This window comes from Coffea eugenioides, chromosome 10, assembly GCF_003713205.1.
Source record: "Coffea eugenioides isolate CCC68of chromosome 10, Ceug_1.0, whole genome shotgun sequence".
Lineage (NCBI taxonomy): Eukaryota > Viridiplantae > Streptophyta > Magnoliopsida > Gentianales > Rubiaceae > Coffea > Coffea eugenioides.
This window is the reverse complement of record NC_040044.1, coordinates 8,347,040-8,362,598: the sequence shown is the minus strand read 5'-3', so window position 1 is coordinate 8,362,598 and position 15,559 is coordinate 8,347,040. Positions and strand designations below refer to the sequence as shown.

The 15,559-nt window shown below is 35.0% G+C and overlaps 3 protein-coding genes across 5 annotated transcripts; 1 reads left to right on the top strand and 2 right to left on the bottom strand.

The window, feature by feature from the left end:
- The first annotated feature begins 914 nt into the window (after positions 1-914).
- Positions 915-1,551, top strand: LOC113750250. The gene is made up of 2 exons (XM_027294247.1): positions 915-1,177; positions 1,279-1,551. The coding sequence occupies exons 1-2, from the start codon at positions 1,019-1,021 to the stop codon at positions 1,402-1,404; spliced, it is 285 nt and encodes a 94-aa protein (XP_027150048.1). The 5' UTR covers positions 915-1,018; the 3' UTR covers positions 1,405-1,551.
- Positions 1,552-1,637: 86 nt separating this feature from the next.
- On the bottom strand, positions 1,638-6,289 carry LOC113750249 (probable rhamnogalacturonate lyase B). 2 transcript variants are annotated; one of them, XM_027294245.1, is made up of 15 exons: positions 6,010-6,289; positions 5,144-5,265; positions 4,988-5,047; positions 4,666-4,785; positions 4,473-4,592; positions 4,008-4,149; positions 3,679-3,849; positions 3,432-3,587; positions 3,236-3,342; positions 2,992-3,082; positions 2,770-2,914; positions 2,504-2,663; positions 2,256-2,372; positions 2,021-2,147; positions 1,638-1,916 (listed from the first exon to the last, which is right to left on the bottom strand). In XM_027294245.1, exons 1-15 carry the CDS (start codon positions 6,046-6,048, stop codon positions 1,662-1,664), a joined length of 1,932 nt encoding a protein of 643 aa, XP_027150046.1. In that variant the 5' UTR covers positions 6,049-6,289; the 3' UTR covers positions 1,638-1,661. The 2 variants fall into 2 exon arrangements, with proteins under 2 accessions (XP_027150046.1, XP_027150047.1); XM_027294246.1 differs by having other exon boundaries at positions 2,770-2,911.
- A 2,509-nt stretch (positions 6,290-8,798) lies between these two features.
- On the bottom strand, positions 8,799-13,914 carry LOC113750214 (probable rhamnogalacturonate lyase B). 2 transcript variants are annotated; one of them, XM_027294191.1, is made up of 15 exons: positions 13,692-13,914; positions 13,473-13,594; positions 13,185-13,244; positions 12,682-12,801; positions 12,466-12,585; positions 12,060-12,201; positions 11,806-11,976; positions 11,232-11,387; positions 11,051-11,157; positions 10,723-10,813; positions 10,471-10,612; positions 10,238-10,394; positions 9,884-10,000; positions 9,470-9,596; positions 8,799-9,320 (listed from the first exon to the last, which is right to left on the bottom strand). In XM_027294191.1, exons 1-15 carry the CDS (start codon positions 13,857-13,859, stop codon positions 9,075-9,077), a joined length of 2,046 nt encoding a protein of 681 aa, XP_027149992.1. In that variant the 5' UTR covers positions 13,860-13,914; the 3' UTR covers positions 8,799-9,074. The 2 variants fall into 2 exon arrangements, with proteins under 2 accessions (XP_027149992.1, XP_027149993.1); XM_027294192.1 differs by having other exon boundaries at positions 11,051-11,139.
- Positions 13,915-15,559: the final 1,645 nt, after the last annotated feature.

The window sequence follows — 15,559 nt, the reverse complement described above, 5'->3', positions numbered from 1 at the left end:
AAAATCAATATGAAAGTCTACACGTGTTAACATAACATACAAATGACCCTTATTAACTTAAACTCTAATAGCAGGTTATTGTGCTTATTACAATGGACCCTTTTTTTTTTTGTTTTCTGAAAAAATGTTCCTAAAAGAAGGAAACAAAAGAAGGCGGCAAGAAAAGGGTATGTGGACAGGAGACCACATTACATTCTAGTCCTATGAGTTTTTGAGTCCATGAAATGTCTAAGGCCTATTTAGTCCATAGAAGTCAATATAAAAAAAAAAAAAAAAAAAAAGGCAGGCCTGTTATTTGTCAAGCAAAGATTTAATTTTGAGTAAAGACAGTAATTTGAATCGAATTTCCCCTTGATTTTCATCTAGTAGATAAAGAAAGAATCTGTTTGGCAAGTGAATTTTTTGGATGTTTGTCTAAAACTTTACTGTAGAAATTTTTAAAAAAATTTTTGAAATGTGTAAATTTTTGAATATTTTGAAGTGTAGTTTAAATATTTTGAGAAGTTTTTTTAAGTTACCGTAGCTAAAGTTTTTAAAAAACTTATAACAAACTTGGTAAAAAACTTGCCTGCCAAATAACGCCGTGCTAGTGTATGCCAGTTTTGTATTGTACCTGCTAATTTCTGTGTTTTTGCATGTGTCCCTTCCCTCACACTCCCCTATCCCCAAAAATTTTTTTTTTTGAGGGCTGGGTTTTTTACGTGTGATTATGAATATAGTTCTTGTTGATATTGATCATTGATGTTGATGATGGAAATTAGGGGTTTGATGCCTGATTTGGACCTAATTTGCTAATTTATTCTGACACAATGGGCTCTTATCAATTATTGGGACTCTCAACCGGTGGAAACTAGCCACCTCACGTTACTTGGCAAAAAAACGTGGCAAATCCTGATGCCTTTGCTCTTGCATGCTGGCAATCTACACCTCTTCTCAACTGAGATCAGCAAACCATACTTTCTTGCCCGCAAGAGAAAGATAGACAAAGAAAGACCAGATCAGGAAAAAAAATTGGATCATGGAAGAAGTAGAATCTGCAGCATCACAACAAGAAGTCACTCCCAAGAGAAAGCATCATGAAGGTTCAGTAGCTTCTAATATCAGAAGAGAATGCCTTTCCTTCACAACTTCATTACAAGAAGGTTTCCGCTACATCAAAGGAATTGTTGTTGGACAGGTACTGGTAGCTTGCTTTTTGTAGATGCTCCCACCCCACACAAAAAATTACATGTAGCTGTGAAATTTTCGAGTGTGATAGTAGTTTATTGGTGGATGCAGGCAAAGAAAATGACTGCCAAGGATGAGCATGAAGCTACTGAAGCTGATCTGTTGGCTTCAAAGATGCAAGTTGATGCTGCTGATGAAGCTGAAAGTACCAAGAAGAAACTTGATAAATCCTATTAAACTTTGTCTTGTGCGTTTATTTGTCTGATCTTCAGTGTGTCCTCTTTCAGTTTATGCAAAATATTGTGGACTATGATGCATGCATGTAAAGTCATTACGATGATATAGACATGGAACAAATGTTATGCTCTTATGCATAATTTTCAATGGGCATATTACTTGCTGATGCAAGAGATGTCTCGGTGCAGAAATTTCTTAGTGATGTACAAATTTGATAGATCTTAGTACCAAGCTTTCTTTGTCTAAAGACTAGAAAGTTATTTCATGGGAATAGTGTCTGGTTCAGGACACTCCATGCGGATATAGTCATACATAATCCCATGGAGAGCTGTGTCATTTTTTGCTTGTGTGAGGTATATGACATTGTAGCCTTGCCGGAGTTGAGATTCCGGTATGTCGATGTTAAACAGCCAATATAGCCCATGGACCCCATGTCTTGCAATCGCATTATCACTTCCTATTAATCCACTGGTGAAATGGGGTGGATTTGCATCTGGATCATTAACCCTCACCTAAGAGAAATTGTTGATAAAAAAAGTTAGGATAACATACAATAAGTTTTTATCTCTTGTATTCATCAAGAAATGGGAGAAAACTAAGATATCTTCATCTGTACCTGCAACTCAGAATAAGTAGCAGAGCAGAGTGCAATTCTCAGTTTGTAAGTTCCAGTTTGAACAACATTGTCAACTTCAAAGTTTATTTGCCATGTTGTTGATTGAAAGATATTTTCACCTATTTTTCTGACATCCAAGATATATAAATTGAGACATTAGGCATCTCCTGTGAAATGGGCTGTTTAGGCATGGTTCCATATTATTGCTAAAATGAGGCTAGGCAAAAGATTGTACCTGTTTACATGAGCATAAAACCAATCTTTTCGGTAATCACTGGTGCCAACTGTGTATACCAAATCTCCAGCAGGATATAGGTCTGCATATCTCTCCCACAAGCCATATTGCCTAAACCTGTCCCCAAAAAAAAAAAAAAAGTTATTGAAAATTCTGAGTTGCAAAGATGAAAAGACAGTTTTAATGTGGAGTATAAAAATGGCCACTTAGCTATCATACTTATAAATTGAACTAGGAAGATAAATGACCTGTCTGCTGGAAGATTTAGGTACAGCTTATTGATGTACAGTGGATTAGGATCAGGAAAATAGAACTCTGCGGCAGAACGATCAGGGATGCCAATTTCCCACAATGTTGGCCCGTCTCTTGGTGGTTCAAATACAAGATCTCCCAGCTCTACCTCACAGCCTGCATTGTTAACATTTGTTGGTCACAAGTGAGAACGTATGATTGACAAACTGAAAAAGAAATTAAGAAATTTGTTGCCCTGCCAAATTCTGAATTGTAGTATGACCTGCAGTAATGGTTATTGTGGATTCACTTCGATAATCTCCAATAAAGCCCGGAACCCAAGCGTAGAGATTATATGTAGCGGGGGAGACATTGTTGATTGAGAAATAGCCTTGGCTATCAGCTCTTGTCCAGAATTGGTAGCCCTGCTAGTAAATCAATGCCAAAAGATAGTTTTCAATATTGATAGATGCGATTGGCATTATCATCTCTCAAATAGTATTACCTTGCATTCTTTTTGAAATGACCCAATCTCTCCGGGAGGAGCCAACCCCACATAGGCACCATCTGCTACTATGAGCTCCTCACTTGTGTACCTTGCCAAGGTACGATTTTTCACAGATAATCAGTAAATCTACTTCTAACTTCAAGAGATGGTGGTGAATAACTAAATGGTCATGTTGCATAATCTGAGCCTGAGGATTCCTATTGATGGACATTCCTAGACTTCTGCTAAGAGATTCCTATACCTGTCTTGCACCAGTAGGTTGCCACTTACAGTACCTCGTTGATCAGCTTTTGGAAAATCTTCTGAAGCTGGGAAACCATATGGCCAGCTTTCAACTTCTTGGTTCATCTAAACTAAAGAATGTCAGCTTCATTGTTTTCATGCTCTATTCTTGGAAATGTATTTTGAGGTAAGCAGTTGAGTGTTTAAGGTTTAACCTGTCGTTTGGCATCATCCCACAGTTTAAATGCCTCATTTTCATCTGATGCAGAGTTGAGATAGATGAAAACAGGACCAAAAACTTTCTTCCACGGCTCGCCTTCGCCAAATTTGACCACCAAATCAGTTCCTCCATAATGAGTGCTAACAAACATCTAATAGAGTAGTTATTTATTAGCAATACTATCTTGGTTTGGATCACTCTGTCAGCTGTTAATAGGATTAGATTGTAAGTTAGTTACATACAGCAAGGGTGGTTGGGTTGACATGAGAGGTGAGGTCCTGCTTGGTTGGCCCTCCAGTCCTGAACTCATTGCTTGGAGTAATTTGCCAGAATCCTACTGGTGGTTCAAGGCAAATAAATCCATGCACTTGATTATCTTTGTTCTCACATGAGTACTCGTACTTGTCATCGACCTGCTCATCAGTGGATAGTACTCAGTATAGACATGACATTATGTCATAATGAAACCAAGGATCAGATATGTGGAAAAAGTGGTAGAACAAAGAAACTGCTTTCAATTTTGGTTCAGAGAGCAGTGATGTTGTTTAAGAAATCAGATTTGATTGAGTACTTCTCCTTTAAATTCTGGTTCGATAGGATCGACAAGTCTGACAGCTTCCGGAAAAGCAAGTTCTTCACCCCTTGGAGGTAATCTATCATCAGGAAGGGGTATGTACCTTTGCCTGTCATCTGATATAGCCATGTAACGAAACCTAGTTTGCAATGCAGAATAAAATTGCGGTTAACTTCAATCTTTTTGCTGATCAGTATCCGTCTCTGCATCAACTAATCCTCTTAACCTCCATTACTGCCAATACTATTAAGTCATGTTATTAGCGCTCACCCAAAAAGAAAAAAAAAGGAAATGGAAAAACGTTTGTTGTTCATTTCCGTAATCAAGGCATTTAATTGGTAACAGAAAACTAGATTTTGATGCTGAGTTACTCATTTATGTTCAGAATACATATTCAGTGAGACATGTGAGCTAAGATAAAAGTATTTAGAGAAACAAGTAAAAATCTGCAGGTAAGGCTACTTTTGTATATTGAGCATGAAAGCAATCCTGGTCTCGTTGAGGTTGAATGCAGGCATATCCTCATTGCGTTCATAAATGGCATAAGAGTAGAAGCCTGAGCAACCACGAAACAATATGAACCTACAATTTTTATCAGAATAGAGTCAAAATTCTGTCTTTTACTCTCGTGTGCTGTTTTAGAACAAGAATGCACCTTTTGTCTATGCTTAATGGGGCATGATCACCCTGAAGCGAAGGATCCCACATCCTTGTGAAAGAAAGCTCCACTTGTTCATCGGTTTCAACCACAACTCTGAAAGTGGTTCCTTCAATTCTGCACAATAATCAAATCATTAGATTGTGAACCATTGTGTTATACTCATTTATTTCCATGCAACTCAGCATCAACTCTTGGAAATCATCCTTAAACCATTGCATAAGATGCATATGGGATCATGATCTGTGTGGTAAATATATGATTTTGAAAGATCAATCGAAGAATAAAGAATGCGAGGGTCACGGAAGCAGAATTTTACGTATCAAATTTTCCTCTTGTCCCTGCACTTCCAGCTTCACTCCAGTTCAGGTCCCAGAATCTGTTGACTCGATAGAAGAAGTTAAATCTCAACAAGGTCTCGTACTTTATTTCTATTATAGTCCAGTAACTTAGCATTAGGAATAGCTTAGCTTACCCTCCTTTCAAGTTTGGATTACTAAGCTCAAGCAAATTGTCAATTCCACAATACTGGATTTCAATGAGATTCCCCCCTGGATTTGTTAGAGTGAGTTGGAGTATTCCATTAGTTAACACCACCTGTATGGAAGATAGTACTGATCATCTGTGGATATTAACATGTACAGCTAATTAAGTCATCAATCCGCAGCAGAATTAAAATTATGATGGAGATTATAAACTTGTATGGTATTGATTCTTTCTTGGCTTTCCCGCATCTAAAGCCCCTCAGCAATATAGCAACAAGCATCTCATATATGTGTAACTTTCTGAACATCCTAGATACCAAATCTAACTTCTTCAGTTCTTTGAAGTTTGAAGCTTTCTAATATTAACTTCTTCAGTTCTTTCTGATCATCTGTGGATATTAACATGTACAGCTAATTAAGTCATCGATCCACAGCCGAATTAAGATTATGATGGAGATTATAAACTTGTATGCTATTGATTCTTTCTTGGCTTTCCCCTCAGCAATGCAGCAACAAGCATCTCATATATATGTAACTTTCTGAACATCCTAGATACCAAATCTAACTTCTTCAGTTCTTTGAATTTTGAAGCTTTCTAATGTAAATCTACACCCACTCCTACTCAACAAACTTTCCCTTTCTCTTGCAGTTTTTCTAAACTTTCATGGTTGTGAACATGGATACTTCCAAATTTCCTGACAATGAGTCAAATGGAAGTGGAAGAGTCTAAAGTAATGTTTGATATCTTAGACAAGTAGACGGAATAATGTGCAAAAAGATGAACTTTTTATACCATAATATATTGGAATAACTCGATAAAAAATTATATATACAATAGTAAAATGATATACAATACTTGATCATCTTGAATACGCAGTTGAACCGCTGCAGCCATAGACCTCTTTCCCAGACCACCACCTGACACCTCAGGGCCCTATATTTCTCTCCAGTTGAAGAAAATATATGAGATTAAGAATGCAAAATTTTGTAGATCGAAAAGCAAACGTAATATCATAACTTTTGATGCACGATAGCCACTAGACTTGAGTCTGCTTCAGGCTTATTCAGTAGTCAAGAATCGGTTGCTTTTATTATGCTGGAGGAGTATTTTCTCATTCCAGTTTTTCCCTTAACGTCAACGACAACTCTATCTTCAACGACAACGAATAGCCAAATGTGGAGCTGGAAGCGTCATACGGAATATAAAATAGCTAAATGTTGAAAAGTGGTTTGTATGCTTTAGGCAGAAAAAAGAAACAATCACTATCAGTAATATATAAAAAAGTATGAATCTTGGTATTAGGGAGTGTAAGTGTGAGTACTTTTTTATCTTAGTTTTTGTTATTCCTAAATTACCTTCATGTCTTTTACTTAGAATTATTACATTTTAATGTGACTGGCACTAATTAAAAAAAATGAAACACTACAATTGATTACATCTTAATAGTATTGATAATTATAATTAAAAATTGATCATTAAAAACTATTTACCTACTGTTGGACTCCATCTCAAGTTATTATACGTATCAAAATTTTTTAATTGAAGCATGAAAATTTTCTCATTAGTAAGTAGTTGAGATTGTAAAAAAGAGGTTAATTTCAAAAAATAGATACTCCCTAGAAAATGAAGAAACATACCAGGAGAAGAGAACCCTTTTTAATATGTATATCTTCACACAAATATCACAAGTATTTACAATTATGCACTTTTTACCACTATGAAGAATTTTTCATTTTACACCCGATGGAATTTCAATATACAAAAAATGATGACACCTTTATAACTGAAATAGCAGTATTAAACTAAAAAAAGAAATCTGAAAGAGCACCATACAAACCAGTATTATCATTAATAACAACCGATCAAAACAAGAACAATTTTAAAAAAAATTGAAAACTATTATAAAATGACATAAAGTAAATAGCAAATGAATTAAAAAGGTAGAATACAATAATTACAAAGACAACATCCAAATCATTGATATTCAGAGGAAGACAAACATTGTTATTGACAATAATATAGTAATGCTTCATTTGTATTGGTTTGAGCAAATCAAATCCAAACATCAAGCCAGAAGCCATTTCCAATGATAAAATTAGAATTATAATAAGAGTACATTTAAAATGAAGAATGATAAAATGAAAATGATATCCAAATTGTTTTTAGTGAGGTCCAAAATACCTTTATTTTTCTAATGATTACATATATTTATTGTATTGTAATATTAGTGAATAATGGAAACGGTTATGAAATAAAAAGATTTAAAATTAAGTAAATTTCATTTATGGTGACAATTGTAATTAGACAGATTTAGTGCATTCCAATAATTGATAATAATGATATCGGTTATGGATTAAAAGTTGGAATTAAAAAAAAACTGCAACATACAAAAAATTAATATTAAAATTGTTAATTAGCCGCAATTCTCATTCCAATTCCTTGGTCATAAAAAAAAACTGATACTAAAACAAAAAATATTGTGCTCATATGAAAAAAGTAGACTTTTTTGCTTTTGCTTCACATTGGATATTTTGCTAATAATATGAATAAAAGAAAAAAAATAGAAAAACTCCAACTATCTCTATGTATAAAATTTTAATTGTCAGAATGTGCAAGCCAAAAAAACTTTACCTGGTGTATCATTTATATTCCATTATTGACAAAAATAGAATTAACGTAATACAAAGAATTCAAATTACATATATGTTTATTTTTTTAACTTAATTATATTCTTCGTTTGCAAAAAATTGTGATGATTGTGGTTTATATGCAATAGAATCATGAATATACAATAATTTTGGTAAAATATGATGTTATCAATATTTTATATGTTAGAGTTCAAGCTATAAATCAACAAGTGTTTGCTTCATAATTCCAAATTCAATCCTAAAGAACTATGTCAATTACATTAGAATGTTTTCAGTCTCTTTTCATTTAATAAAATTTTTAAAAGTAACTAACTTAAAAAAAAACATAAAAATACTATACTATGATATTGATGATTAAATTTTCATAAAAAATTTTTAGTATCTAAAAAATAATATATTTTAAGATATTACAATCACGTACAAAAGCACGTGAACTATTACTAGTGACAAGAAAAGAATGTTTGAACATTACACAAGTCTTAAAATGGTTTGTTTGGATTGTTTCATATTTCCCCAATTTTATTTGCTTACATCATCTTTACAATTTCTAATACACCTTTTTATCTTCCCAATATCTTTTTATCTCACATACATCACATCACAAAAAGTGCTACAGTAAAAATATCCCAAATAACTTACAATCCAAACAGATAGATTTGCAAATTCTTTCCAGTTCCCATCAGCCCTTTCTTTCTATTACAAGCACAATCATTGCAGCGGTTTACCAGCTACAGATTACACAATATTGAATCATTTGCCACTTCATGCACATTGAACTCGTTAGCTGCCAATATAAGCACACCACTATAGCTAAATGTTGAAAAGTGGTTAGTATGCTTTAGGCAGAAAAAAGAAACAATCATTATTATCATTGCTATATATACAGTAAAGAGTATGAATCTTGATTTTAGGGATTGTAGGTGTAAGCACTTTTGTTTTAGGGAGTGTTAGTTGCCACTTTAAGCACACCAATTCAAATCCATGTTTGGAATCAACTATAATGCATAATTGCCTAGGGAAAACCAGACAGTTGTACCTTTCCGTAGGACATCAAGTTGTATAGCTACAGGAATACAGTGAGAATTATTCCCTCAACAAGGGTGCAAAAACAAGAGCAGAATGGAAAAAATGGAAAAACATAAGGATAACTCCATCAAAAATGATTTCATCTGACCTAGTTGCTGAACCAGTTTTAGCCTTTTAGGTTCAATACAAAATATGAATAATGATCGTTAAAACTTTCTATACCAAGATGATGTACACTAAATTTTGTTAGGGATTCAATGATAAGGGTCCTTCCAAACGAATGTAGTCATACATAATTCCCTGGAAAGGACTGCTGCTTTTTGCTTGTGTCAAAAAGATAGTATTATCCCCTTCCAAGAGTTCAGAACCTGGTATGTCAATATTGAACAGCCAATATAGGCCATGAATTCCATGCCTTGCTATCGCATTGTCTGTACCAATTACTCCACTTGAAAACAAAGGTGGATTTGCCATTTCATCATTGACCCGAACCTTCAAAGAAATGTCAAACTTTAGTCTCAAGGTTTAGTAATGAGTCAAAAAAGTAGATTAAGGGTCCCTTTGCCCTCTGGACTGCAATTTGCTGGTGTGTATTAGGTCTTTGCATTCACATGATAAACACATGAAAGAATGAATATTACCTGCAAGTCAGAATTGTGTGCAGATGCAAGTGCAATCCTCAACTTATAGGTTTCAGTTTGATCAACATTGTCGATCTTGAACTTGATTTGCCAAGTTGTGCTCTTATAGGTGCCCTCACCTACTTTCCTACACAACAACCATAAGGGAATTAATATAGAGTTGATCAATGGTTTTGTAGACCAGAAACTTAATTAATATGTATAAAGACTTCATTTCTACAAGTACTTCGGAACTGATCTAGTTAGCCATGTTGAAGAATTTTCTTGTTTTGGTGAGCCAGACTGATCCAAATTAATATAGTGCAACTATAACCACCATTTTACTAACAGATGTGGAGTTCTTGTAAAAAGAAAAGGTAATCCTTTTTGTTAAGATTTCGATTATTTGCAATTGGAATCAAATGGCTGGATCACCTGTTAACTTGAGCAAAGAACCAGTCTTTCTTATAGTCACTGACATCGACAGTGTAGACCAAGTCTTCTTCAGGGTATAGTTCTGCATATCTCTCCCATAATCCGTACTGCCTGAACCTGCAAAAGGAGATAATTGTCAGGAATTGATATGCAATGACAGAAATAATGTCAAGATATGGAGTTTTCCATTAGTCTCCATGCATGAAAATAGTTAAGCACCAACTCTTCAAGCAAGAAGTAAATAAGTAATAGTCCAGCTGTTCTTTTTTTGACGTATAGGGTATAATGGCTTGATGAGTAGCCACTTACCGGACTTGGATATGCATACTTGTACAAGCAGGAAGAAGAACTCACTTATCTGGATGATTAACATAAAGTGGATTGATATACTTTGGATTTGGATCAGGAACATAAAATTCTGCAGCAGAGCGATCAGGAATGCCGATCTCCCACAATGTAGGACCATCTCTTGGAGGCTCATAAACGAGCTCACCAACATCAATGTTGGACCCTGCTTTAAGAATTATGCCACTGGTCAGAACAATGTCATAAATTCCAATTCAAAGTTCATTCAAATTATTTGAGACCTGGTGATATGCTGATTGCAGCATCATACTCATAGTCTCCAATAAATCCAGGCACCCAAGCATAAAGGTTATAGTCACCAGGACGTATATGGCTAATGGCAAATGAGCCACTTTGGTCGACTGTTGTCCAAAATTGATAGCCCTGGTAGAGTTAGAAAATGCCACAACTATCAGCACCTGATTTGAACTAAGAAAATACAACCTAAGTTTCAGAAGGACTGATAATCTGACATGGTTTTCAAGACTAAATACCTTGTTCTCCCTCTGCCAGGACCCGGCATTTCCAGGGGGTGCTAACCCAACATATGCGCCTGCTGCTGGCATAGCTTCCTTGTTAACACACCTACTCAGTTCAGAATAAGTTTATTGCTAAGCATGACTATATTTCTAGTAATACTACTGTTTATATATTTAGAATGACTAATACAAGTATATACATCGAGCTACACACCCTTTGAAAAGAGATTACTTAATAGCATGAATCTGTAATCTGAATTGACAAAACTAGTAGATTGTATAACCAAGTTTGCAAAACGTTATCTACAAACTAATATGATTATAACTAACATATGATGCAAACCTGTCTTGTACTAGCAAATTACCCCTAACTGTTCCCCTCTGATCAGTCTTAGGGAAATCTTCGGAGGCTGGGAATGTGTAAGGCCATGACTGGACTTCTTTGTTCATCTGGAAATCAATTTAACTAGCACCTCATATAGAAATCAAAAATTGTCACGCAATTTATTGGGCCAAGGCCTCACCTGTTCTTTGGCATTGTCCCACAGATCTTGTGCTTCTGCTCCCTTTGGCGCAGAATTAAGATATATACAAACAGGTCCAAAGACTTTCTTCCACACCTCTCCGTCTTCAAATTTTACAATAAGATCTTCCCCAGCATAATGTGAAGTTACAAATATCTAAATATCAGGATGCAAAAATACAATTAGAACCGTTGATACAAATTATTCTGAAGTTTTATCTTTTTTTTTTTGGGTCGAAAGTGAAAGTCGCGAAAAACAGGTGGAATGCTCTTGAAACCAATTGACATAAGTGAGAGAGAGGAGTACACGCAAATATGTAAAACTATAATCTATACTTTGTTGGAGCTTGAGCTTAAGATCTTTTACTCCTGAAATTTTCTTAAGTCTAGTTTAATACAGAAAAAGAAACAAGTGTGACGCATTCAGCTGTCGAATATTATTGCTTTGACTACATGAAATGTATTGCTTGAAGCTGCATGCTCTATTTACAAACCATGTGTAATTTTTCTCCATCAGTGATGCAACTAAAATTGTTCAAAGCCAACAGCAAAATCCTTCATCATCAGCAACTTACAGCTAGGGTGGTTGGATTGACATGGGAGGTTAGGTCTTGTTTGGGTGGTCCTCCAGTTCGAAACTCATTGCTGGGAGTAATTTGCCAGAAGCCAACAGGTGGATCAAAACATATCCATCCATGAACTCGATTATCTTTGTTCTCAAGTGAGTATTGATACTTGTCATCCACCTGCATAGAAGGTGATCAATGGAATAAACAGGCTAGACGGTCAATTTACTTTAGGAGAACATTATGGCCAATCTCAGATGTACCTGTCCTTTGAATTCTGGCTCTATTGGATCAACAAGAAGCACAGCTTCTGGGTAGGCCAATTGTTGTCCTCTTGGTGGTAGCCTGTCATCAGGAAGTGGCATAAATCTTTGCCTGGTGTCAGTTATGGCAATGTAGTGAAACCTGGCATGTAAAAGCACCATTGTCACACAGTAGTCCTGTGTAGCTAAATGTTAAATAATCATCAATGAAGATTTTTCTATTTGGCAAAAGTTGTTTTCCAGGTAAAACTGTGATGGTTTAGGATCTGCATTTTTCATTTGACTCATTTCATCTGTGCACAAATCATATAAAGTTTTCCTCCACTTCAAATTAGAGTGTTTTAACAAATCCCATTTCATGGTTTTTTTTTTTCGGACGATAGGAAAGATGGATGAAATATCTTACTTGTCTTTCCTAAGCATGAAGGCAATCCTGGTTGTGTTGAGATTGAAACCAGGCAGGTCCTTTAAGTGTTCAAATATGGCATAGGAGTAAAAACCAGAGAAACCACGAAGCACCACAAACCTACAAATAATTCTTTATCAACAATCATCTTCCACTGTGACCATAACGAATCAGAATGATAAATTATGAATGGAAGTTAGTGACTACAAGTAATACCTTTTATCTATAGATAAAGGAGCCTGATCTCCTTTCACTGAAGGGCTCCAGATTCTTGTGAATGAGAGCTCAACCTGATCCTCTGTTTGCACTATAACCTTTAAACTTGTTCCTTCTATCCTGCAAAACAACAAAAAGTTATTTTTTTTCCCCATGTAAAATTGGTAGAGTTATGTATTATACTCATCTGTATAATCACTTTGATTTTTGGTTTTGACTGGCAGAAAAGAATGCATAGAAACAGACAAGCTCAAATATTTTCCTGATTTAATAGCACATATGGGGTTTCCCCCTAATACTACCTTTATGGCCTAAATTTGAAGGTATATTACAAAGAGAAAAGAACCGAAAGCTCAATTTGGCTTATCTACTCTAACCCAGAAAGGAACGCAGTAGGAGAAGCAAGAAAGAATAAAAATTAACTGCTTCTAGCAGAAATAAGCTCATGCATACTGCAGGGAATCAGAGAGGGAAAAAAAAGGTGAGTATCAGGGAAGACATACGTATCAAATTTACCCCTGGTGCCTGGACTTCCTGCTTCACTCCAGTTGAGGTCCCAGAACCTGTTATTTCCATAAGCATCAAGCATTAGTCCTTCAAGGTTGCAATAGTTGAGAGTTCAGTTGTATTTCATTTACAACAAAAAGAAAATAAGACTTGCTAATAGTTGGATGAAGGCATAAAACAGAAAACAGCACAAGAAATAGAAATGGTTGATCCTTTCTGATGCATCTGCATCCATAAAAATGTGCTCAAATATATTCTCTACGTCCACAAAATCAAGATTATACCCTCCATTCAAATCTTGGTTGTTAAGTTCCAGCACGTTGTCAATTCCACCATACTCTATTCCTCTCAAGAGTCCCCCAGGATTTGATAACGTGACTTTTACTATACCATTATCTATGACAGCCTGCAAGAAGTAATGATAATCGCATTGACATCAGAAGAAAAGTTTCATTTCTGCTATCTGAACACAGATTAACGAGGAAGAAGGGAAAAAAAATTACATGATCAGCTTCAATATGCAACTGAACTCCTGTGGCAGCCATAGGCTCATTCAAGGTGCTGGTTGGCTCTTTCTGTAAAACCAAAACAGATTCATCAGTTTTTTTTACCTTTATACATGCAAATAGGAATGGGAAAATTTCAGGGCTGAAAAAAATTGATTTGGGCATCCAGGAAATTTATGATACGAACAAGGAAATGATTCTTTTCATGACACAAAACATTAATGTTCTGTGAAATTTATATCAAATCAGGACAGCTCATCGAGGAAACAGAATTAAAGTAGTCAACCAGTACGCAGTAAAAGTAGTTGAAACAGAAACTTGACTGTAGTTATAAATTTTTTTTTTTTTTGGCTTAAAGTAGACATTGAAGGGATTGTCTCTCACCATGGATTTGGAGCCTAAATGGTGTTCTTGTTTGGTTGTTTCACATGATTTTAGGTCCTGATTTCAAAAATTAATTTGTTTTTATTTTTTCCTTGTTCTTGTTGCTTTTGTTTCTTGAATTTAGATTTTTCAATAGGCAACAATATCTTACTACAAGCTTTTGTTGATAGCGATTAATCAACTTTTTGAGAAATCTACATCAATCCAAAAAACAGCTTCCATGAAATTTCGCATAAGGGTTACACTGTCCCACATCTTTCCCTTGCTTTTTTCCTTTTCGAATGAACTAGTGATTTTATACATTAAAAAGAAAAAAGTGAATACTGGAAAAAAAAAATAGCTTTTGTAATCCGAACCAATCTCGGCAATAAATTGTTCCAAATTGCTCGTGACCTCAAACTGGATACGTCATACGTTTTCTATAAAGAACCAAATGTATCTTCTCAATGATTTCAAATTAGGATTTCTAGACATTGAACCAGCACCCTGTCTGGTTCGAAAGGTCGTCCAGATAATCTTTTTGGATCTTTCCCTACCAAAGAAAAGATCATTCAGTCATTTCTGAGTTTTCCAATGATCTTTTCAAATTCACCCGTAACCTTTAGTATAGAGTAGAAATAAAAATAAAATAACAATTATTGTGTCAACAATATATATATCACCCATTTCAATCCTTTTGATGCCCTGACAGGTCAATAACGTAAAAGCCAGCCTTTTTATGCACGCATGCTCCAATTTAACATCATTAGTCATTAGTACATTGTCCAAGCTTCATGGTTTTTTTTTTTTAACCAGAGGGCAACAGCTAATTTAATTTATTCCTACTTTTATTCCAATTTACACTAGAGAGGGAGAGGCTCAACGAAACTTAAAGAAATCGATAGGAACTGAATTATCATCGAGCTAAATGGATGCGTAATATGCACACTCATATAAATTTAGAAGAAATCTCGTATAATGACCTATTGATAGGAGCCGAGCTTCATAATTGATTCTTATCTTCCTCACCTCGCGTGGCATACTTTCATCCTCTAGAATCTATGATCATCTCAAAAGCAAGCAGCCACCAAACATCCAATCAAATTTTGCTGACTTTAGGTTTTTCTTTAACATCCTTGCCTTTGTTACAATATGCGCATTGTTTTACTTGGCTTCCTCTCATATATTATTTGATTGTAGAAGTGACTCAACGTTTTTTTTTTTTAAATTTAATCATCAAAATTAATTAATAAAATTATGACCACTCTACTTATTCCCAATCAAAGGAGTCAATACATACACACTAGAAGTATTTGAAACAGAAAATTAACTGTGGTTATAAATTTTGGATGCAAAACTGATTCTTTTCTTTAAAGCAGAGAGTAAAGGCATTATTGTCTCTCTTACCACGGATTTGGAGTTTAAATGGTGGTCTTGTTCGGTTATTTCACGTGATTTTATGTTTTGATTTTTTTTAAGGTGTGTCCCGCAGGAAGTGAATC

Bases quoted from the DNA above. Each gene is read 5' to 3' on its own strand.
- LOC113750250 (XM_027294247.1), top strand. From the start codon at position 1,019: ATGGAAGAAGTAGAATCTGCAGCATCACAACAAGAAGTCACTCCCAAG. The intron at 1,178-1,278 runs GTACTGGTAGCT...TGGTGGATGCAG, and splicing joins AAGGAATTGTTGTTGGACAG to GCAAAGAAAATGACTGCCAA.
- LOC113750249 (XM_027294245.1), bottom strand. From the start codon at position 6,048: ATGGCTGCAGCGGTTCAACTGCGTATTCAAGATGATCAA. The intron at 5,048-5,143 runs GTAAGCTAAGCT...TCGAGTCAACAG, and splicing joins AATCCAAACTTGAAAGGAGG to ATTCTGGGACCTGAACTGGA. The intron at 3,343-3,431 runs GTTAAACCTTAA...TCTTTAGTTTAG, and splicing joins GGGATGATGCCAAACGACAG to ATGAACCAAGAAGTTGAAAG.
- LOC113750214 (XM_027294191.1), bottom strand. From the start codon at position 13,859: ATGCCCAAATCAATTTTTTTCAGCCCTGAAATTTTCCCATTCCTATTT. The intron at 11,158-11,231 runs GTGAGGCCTTGG...ATTGATTTCCAG, and splicing joins GGGACAATGCCAAAGAACAG to ATGAACAAAGAAGTCCAGTC. The intron at 10,395-10,470 runs GTCTCAAATAAT...TTCTTAAAGCAG, and splicing joins TGCAATCAGCATATCACCAG to GGTCCAACATTGATGTTGGT.